At 35.1% G+C, this 8,294-nt stretch overlaps 1 protein-coding gene across 1 annotated transcript; it reads right to left on the bottom strand.

The window, feature by feature from the left end:
* Positions 1 to 355: 355 nt before the first annotated feature.
* On the bottom strand, positions 356 to 7,797 carry LOC102602718 (mitogen-activated protein kinase 9-like). The gene is made up of 11 exons (XM_006367486.2): positions 7,299 to 7,797; positions 6,445 to 6,853; positions 6,212 to 6,339; positions 6,055 to 6,114; positions 3,917 to 4,066; positions 2,764 to 2,919; positions 2,535 to 2,672; positions 2,375 to 2,451; positions 1,609 to 1,710; positions 923 to 1,115; positions 356 to 766 (listed from the first exon to the last, which is right to left on the bottom strand). The coding sequence occupies exons 1-11, from the start codon at positions 7,539 to 7,541 to the stop codon at positions 695 to 697; spliced, it is 1,728 nt and encodes a 575-aa protein (XP_006367548.1). The 5' UTR covers positions 7,542 to 7,797; the 3' UTR covers positions 356 to 694.
* Positions 7,798 to 8,294: the final 497 nt, after the last annotated feature.

The raw sequence follows: 8,294 nt of genomic DNA, 5'->3' as shown, positions 1-8,294 counted from the left end.
TCGGTTCTTAACAATCTAAAACTAAACCAAACCAAAACCCAAATTAAATTGGTTCATTTAATCGGTTTGGTTTGGTTTTTCAATTTGGATCGGTTTTTATCCAAACCATGAACACCCCTAGTTACAATTATATTAATTTGGTGAGGTTTTACTGTACTTTATAATCTTAGATTGGAATCTATTGATAGTTTACGCAATCAATTCTTGAGAAAATAATACTATTTTTATCAAATTCATCAACAAACTTTGAATGATATTATACATAACATAGTATCTTACAACAATTTTAGATAGAAGAAAAACATATTCTTCTATGTTAGCCCTTTTATGAATATGGTTGAAATAAAATTTAATATTTTCAAATAAATAATACTATATATTCGAGCATAATGTATAATGTTGTTCTCTTCAATATTATCCACGCAACACGCAGGTATGTGGACATACAAGGAAATATATTTAAGAAAGACTATATGTTAGTTAGGGTAGGAAGTAGTGTTTATGAAATCGTTACAAATTTGAAACCTTGTCATCTAATGAGAAAATTTTGATAGCTGGAGAGTTTTCTTTCCTACTATACTAAGTAATATTTTATAACACAATAGGAACTGACAACCTACAGTTAGCTTCTAGCTGAAATCAAGGAGTGAAACTTCAAAATGTTGATTTGCAGGACAAATGGTTCTGCAGAGAATTAAACATGAAGAGAAGCAACTTCTTGAGACAAACCATCAACTTCTTCGTTTTGTTCTTCGATTGGCTCTTCCTATAAAAACATTGTCAATAAGAAAAAGTACCGACAGATGAGTGAAGGAATGCTAAAAAATGCAACAACTGGCATTCAAATTGGTTTTTAAAACAAGATACTCTCATCGCTTGCTTTATTGAGTGTACAGTAAGGGAAACAGAATAAAAAGATTACCTCTGCGTTTCTTCTTTTAACTTCCACACACTTGGAACCACTGATGCTAGCACTCTTCAGCAAGCTACGAGCACTGTAGTTCTCTGATCCCTCAGACTGCGCTGGTGGACTCTGAAGAGTTGTTGAAACAGTTCTCTTTTCACAATCATTATTTTGGGAAGAGGTGTCATCTTTTGGTGCAGGAACTCGCTCTCTGCAGCAGAGGTATTACAAAAAGAAAACAAGTTCATATGTTAACTGAAGGTTTCTAACCAACACACATAATTCAGCTTTTAATGTAATCTATTGTAATACTTGAATTTTGTATTAAGTATATGCGGACAAACTATAAGAGTTTAATCGATCAAACAGTATGAAAATCAATTTAAAATAGAATGTAAACAAATCCAAGGTCCTCAGTGCCCAAAATGACTGGAAATATTTAAACAAGAGCTAACTGGTAAGTCACTGCACAAGATAACACAGGCAACTCTATGATCCACACCCATATGTAAAAGCACAGTATATTTTAAAAACCTTGTTTTCAATTGATATTTATTTTTATTTTTTTGAGAAACTACTTTCCAAATCTGAGTTTTTTTAATGTGCATAGTTTTAAATACAAACAAAGCAATTCCTTAATCTGCAGATTCTGAAAAAACCGTTTTACCAATATGACGAAAAGAATCATAGATTCAACAACGCACCTAGGCAAGGAAGCATGCTGCCTCAGAATCGGAGCACTATGTTCACCTTTACCAGCATGCTCCTCAAGATGTGCAAATTGTCGCTTGAACCGATCAACACCACTAAATTAACATAGAAGAAAAACCACAATCAATATTTCTTGAATAGCAATACAAAACGAATAAAGAAAACTTATTTGGCACAATACATTTGCCTTTATATGAAGTGAGGAGTCTAGAAGACAACAATCAACTGTATGTGATAGAGAAAAAAAGATTAAAATAATCATGTCTTTTCACAGAAGGATGATCAATCAGAACCAACACTAGACCAAGGATAAGGCAATCACTAATAAGAGTGAAAATCTTGCGAACCAAGGTTCAAATTCCAGCATAAGTGACACTAGGTTAATTCTTCTCACCTGCCTAAACCTTGGTGGGCAAAGTTACCCAATACTTGTGCTAGTTGGATCCCAGTGGATTGATCAAAGTGTGTCTAAAACTGATGAACTCTTTTGTTACTGTCATGTTAAAAGTTTGCAGTAACCCTACTGTTGCTGCAAACTTAATTCCTTTGATTTCATCTGAAAATGATTGTCAACTTTTACTTTTAAGGGAAAGAAAAGTTATGTATGTTTTGTGATGTTCTTCCACCTATGAGAGTAGCAATTACGCTCCAGTAAAATACTACAAACACCGGCTTTTAATGCAAGAGAAAGAGGCGGGTCAACTATTATAGAAAAGAAAGAGCATAAATTATTAGAACTAGCTTCTATTAGCAGCAAACCTTGGGTACATAAAGCCACTAGTCTGATCTCCACCAGAAAGATACTCCTGAAGCATCTGAGGATGATATTCTAAAATCTGGTTGTTCAAGACAAGAGTAAAGTCAATCCTTCAAATCATTTCACTAACAAGGTAGCAATTAATACTAAAGAAAGCCGCACCTCGCGATATATGAGTTCTCTAACATCATCTTTTGCCAATTTCCTCTTCTCAAATTCAAACTCAAGCTTTGATATTGGTGGTCTACATGGTTCACGATCAGCATTTGATAAACCATGGAAATAAGGATCCTCTAATCCCTAAGAAAAGGCAATATTAGTGTTAAGTCAATTGGACTTGAGAATTTCGTTTAGTAGTTGAAACAACATTGGATTTGTTTTCAATCACTACCTCTTCTGCTGATGGCCGATCTTTAGGGTCAAATGCAAGCAGTCGTTCAAGTAGGCGTAATGCCAAAGGATCTGCATTTGGAAACTTTTTTGCAAATCCAACCGGTTGTTTCTTCCGCATGCTGCTGAGGTATCTTCTAGCCTTTTCATTTCTAATCTGCCAGTTTTGAATGAAACAAGTTAATAAAATAAGAGAAAAATAAAGTAGCATGTAAAATGTGACACCACGGAACTTCTCAGCAACAGTTTTTCTACCTTATCTTCTAAAGATAACACATAAATACCACTCTATACTTGTCCCGTTTTTTCAACTGTACACTTTATTTTCGCGGAGATCCTTATACCACCACACCTCCTTCACCAGCCACCAGAAACCTAAGCTTTCTAATTCTCTTTGCCACCTTCATTCTTCTCCATTCAAGTTTTAAGAGTTCACTGCAATTCAACCTAGAGATGTCTTTTTTTAAGAGTTTAGAAATACATTCTTAACACTACAACTCACAAGCCATTGTACTCATCTTTCATTCACCAACGCCTCACGCCACCTTCAAGAGATATCATCATTACATCTTTGTGACCACAAGTCATTCACAAAAAAATAAAGCCACCTTGAATACATGTCAAAAACTCCAAAAACAAGTGACACCACTGGCTGGAATCCTTCAAGCTGCCAGAGTACCACTAGGAAGAACGCATCAGTTATGCCACCTGAAAGCCCACAGATACAGGGCAGTAGAAACCACAAAAAATAATCACCGTAGAGCTCCATCACTATCAGAAATACCAATGAATGCCTCCTTTAATTCACTTTCACTCTACCAGAAAATGGCATCATCTTCATCAGCTTTCACGCCATAGATGTCTCACTTTTCAACTTCTTGTTAGCTCAGAAACAGCCCTCAGGGAACACCACAGCTCCTTCCGCCTTCAAACAATGAAACCCGACAACACCACAAATTTGGTGGTGATTTTTATTTTCAACAATGGTTTCTCAAGTGTATTACCCTCATCTTCTATTCTCAAATATATCTACTAGCAGTATTAGACACATACTTTGGCACAAAAAACATGCACAATAGGAGGATGATACTAAAAGAATAACATATTATTAAAGAACATGCTGAGAAAGAAAAGCATATATTATGAGAACTAACCTTTGCAACTGTTTCTGGAGGAGGTGTCCCAAGCAAATCTGTGATTAGGTCTAATTGATGCACCACATTCTTTCCAGGAAATAATGGTTTTCCAGAAAGCAACTCTGCAAATATGCATCCGATGCTCCATATATCAATAGCAGGAGTATACTGCAAATAGAGAACTCTTAGAGACGTATATGTCACATGAAAATGAGTCTGTGAAGATGTGTCAACAACACAAATAAAGTCTTCACATGTATGATAAAGTTGTTTCATAGTGAAACAACATCTTTTCACATTATTATTCTTTCATCAAAATTTGGCAACGAACAAATCCTCGTCCTTAAAGCATGTAAACTGTAAAGCCATGTGTCAGTGTAAAATGCAAGAGAAGTAGCTTCTAAGCATCTCATCCATTTCTTCTGTCTATACCAATGCTGGAAGCAGACTCAAACTGAACTTGGAAAAGAAGTTCGCAGAAGGTTAACTGAGCGTGGCACATTCATGCTCAAAGCCAGTAAATGTGTGGTATTCTCTGGGCTAAAACTATAAACCCATATGACAACCTATTAGCTTCTCTGAAATGATATTGTTGTTAGTTTTTAAAAGTTTCACCTTTTCAGGACTTGTGAAATGTTGAAAATTCCAATTTCCTTAGGCAATTACTTGAAGATTAGCAAAATGCACCCAATTTTCCTACAGCCTCATAGACTTGGTAATCTTCACAGTAAAATGTTTGTTGCTGCATATTCTTTGCTTTTTAAGATTATCACTTTAGTCTTCCTTGTGGTGTCTTTTAGCCTTGTGGCTAATGGTGTATCTACTTCAGAGACAGCGCAATACGAGACCCGCTGCCATTAAATTCTGTATCCACCTATGACAAACAGTCAGCAAACTAAATCTTTCACTGTTGCTGAACCATTGAGGAGAACAGGCCATACCACAGGTACCCCACAGTATTGATGGCACTACACTAGATTCGAGAGATTAAAACTCATTACGGAAGGTGGACCAAATGCTGTAAAGGAAAATACTCATCATTGACAAGGAAATTACGCTACTACCTAAGTTCTTGAATTCAAATTTTCTTTTTCCAACAAGTAGCTCCATGGGTTATCAACTATACTTCAAGCTCGAATGAACCTATAATTCAACATAGCTACATAGGATAATATGATAAACAGGTAACATCTTCACCTAACATGATAAAGAACAGATTAGCGAAACAACAAAGTTATAGATCTCATAACAATGTGACTTTTATGTATTACTACTTAGACTCTCCTCTTTGTTCTACATTTTTTTATCCTTTTGGTTTTTGCTGCAGTTAATTTTTCAATCAGTGCAGTTTCCAGTTGTAATCACATGAATCTAGATTGCATGCATTGTTAAAGGCTGCAATGGTATATGAGTACATCCAGTGTCATCCCCAAACCATTTATTGTGAAAAATAATTACTTTAGCTAGTATTTTGCTCTCCCCGGGGATATAGAAAGGCATATTAGCTATGAATCTCAAAGGAAAGCAAAAGACTTGAGGAGGGGAGTGACAAAATAATGAGGAACAATCTTGATCATAATACATTGACGCTAGGTGCAAAAGAATGGAGAAGTAACAAAATAATGCAAAACAAACTTGATCATAATACATTGACGCTAGGTGCAAAAGAATGGAGAAGTAACAAAATAATGCGAAACAAACTTGAACATAATACATAAAAACTAAGTGTCATCAACTATACTTAACATCATTGTAGTTGTTGAATAAATGGAACAAAATGCCCTCAAGGCCTAGCTCGAGTGGCAAAAGGTGGAGGATTTGTGGCTTAGGTCACATGTTCAAGCCCCACACCATGCAAAGCGAAGCTCAGTATTTAAGTGGAGAAGGGTAGAGGTGCGGACCCATTATCCACCGAGTTTAGAAGGCTATGATTGATCCTAAGGATGAGTTACAGGCGGATTTCTCAGTTATCAAAAAAAATAAAAATATACGGAACAGAATGAACAATTAAACTCTAAAATTTAGTGCCATTGCAGTTGCTGCATACACAATCAGAAAAAAAGAGAGCTAAAGCTAAAGTCAGTGACATTACAGTTGTTGCATAAACACCAGCAGATGGAACAATAAATACTTTGAAAGTTATAAATGAATCTTACCTTAGAGAAGAAGGAGCCACATAGCTCAGGAGCACGATACCATCGAGTTGCAACATAATCCTTTAATACATTCAAAAAGATACATGTATCAAAAATACCAGACAAAAACACGTATAGAAAACAACGGAGAAAGGAAGCCTTTTAAATTTGAACTTACAGTCCAGAAAATAGCTGATGGCACATCATTGAATGATACACGAGCAAGCCCAAAGTCACATATCTTCAACTTACAGTCAGCATTAGCAAGGATATTTTTCGGCTTTAAATCCCGGTGGAAGATATTTGCTGGTAAGGGGGCAAAAGTGGCAGGTTTGATTATCACAGAGTTAATTTTAACTTCTACAGTTAGAGGTAGCAAGAGGCACATTTCGAATTACAGAAAGAACCAACCTGTATGAATATATTTTAGTCCACGCAGAAGCTGGTAAAGGAAAAACTGATAATGCTCATGTGTAAGATCATTATTGGCCTTAATTACCTGATGGAGATCTGATTCCATCAATTCAAAAACAACATAAATATCTTTAAACTCTCTTCGAGAAGGAGGCAACATAATGTGCTTTATTTCTACAATATCTGGATGCCTAAGTAGCCGAAGAAGCTTGATTTCTCTCAAGATTCTTGTCGCATCAGAAACATGGTCAAAGACATCATTAATTTTCTTGATTGCAACTCTTTCACCAGTATGGGTATCAACAGCAGACCCCACAACTCCATAGCTTCCTTTGCCAATAACTTCCTGAACTTGGTATCTACTTGCCTCTCCATATTCAGTAAAGAATTCCGTCTCTAACGCATTCTGAATAAGAACATCCCATTCAAAACATATATCATACATCTGAAAGCTTAAAAAATCCTCTTACCCATGTACATTGACATAAAGATTAAAACATAATAAGGGACAACTAGAAATAACTTCTTCATATACACAAACATAATAAACACGAAAACATAAGCAATCAAGGAAGCTGATTCTTTGACATGACTTCCCCATTGACCAAAATCCATCTAATACTCCCCATTAACATAAATCCAAAGTCTCAAAGGAATTCGCGAAATTTGGTTTAAGATTATTCAATCCTAGTAATAGCACAGACTACCAAAAGTGAAAGATTCGCAATCAGAAGATATAACTCTTACCATATAAACAAGGGATTCAAATCCAGATATCAAGACAGATCAAATTGAAATAAAAAAAGTCAAACCCAGAAAAAAAAAAACCAAAAGGGGCAATAAGAAGAGACCTTTTTGATAGGATCCATGGAAGAAGAAGAAATAGGCAAATGAAAACGCTTGGGTACTTTGATGAGCTTTAAACCGGTAAAGTCAAAGTCTTCAGTAATAGTAAATTCGTGTTTATTTTCTTGTTTTTCTTGTAAATGGGTATCTGCAGAATTGTGGGGTTGAGTCAAGATCGCATCTTCATTAGTGTGACGACGATGAAACCATCGAAGAACTCCATCAACAAATGAACTACTACCCCCCATATACACAACCCAACTTCTCCCCTAAACTTTCGTATTGATTCTACCACAAGATCTCAGCATTCCACGCTTTCTCTCTTCTCCAATATTCTCCCTCCTATTTTTATTGGTACAGATTGATGCAAGGAAGGAAGTAGCAATAATAGTGTCTATACGAGTTAGGACAACCGTGATATACTGGCAGATGCTTCCATCTTCCTACCTTTGAAATTTTGGAAAATTATATTAGGCAAATTATGGCTGCCAAGTGGGCAATTTGATTTCCTACCTTTTAAATGTTTGAAACCATATTACTACTATTAAAATTACATGTAATTAGGTATAAAGTGAAAAATATTGTTTTCCTACCTTTCAAATTGGGAAATTTAATCTAACGCCCCAATTTATCATTAATTTGTAGTCGTAATTTTATTATGTATAAGAGATGTGATATTTAAAAACATTTTTCGGGGTGATGAATTCATCAGTGAGGTATTCATATTTTTGGTAGTGTGGTAGGTGGTAGTATGGTAAGTGAGGAATTCATTTTAAAGATTTTATTATAATATTCTTTTTTCATGGTAAAATATAATAATACTTATTGTAATATTATTTTGATAGTTGTTTTAATCTGAATATTTCTTTAATATTATTTGTGATGTATTCTAGATATAACATATCTTGGGTTCTTTGATACATATATAAATTTTTCTCCATTAATTGTTCTAATAGTTTTATATCTTTCATGGACTCTATCCAATATTGTAAATATTCGTA

The sequence above is a fragment of the Solanum tuberosum genome, unplaced genomic scaffold (genome assembly GCF_000226075.1).
Source record: "Solanum tuberosum cultivar DM 1-3 516 R44 unplaced genomic scaffold, SolTub_3.0 scf00802, whole genome shotgun sequence".
Taxonomy (NCBI): Eukaryota; Viridiplantae; Streptophyta; class Magnoliopsida; order Solanales; family Solanaceae; genus Solanum; species Solanum tuberosum.
The sequence above is the reverse complement of the archived record's forward strand: the minus strand, read 5'-3'. Positions and strand labels throughout refer to the sequence as shown.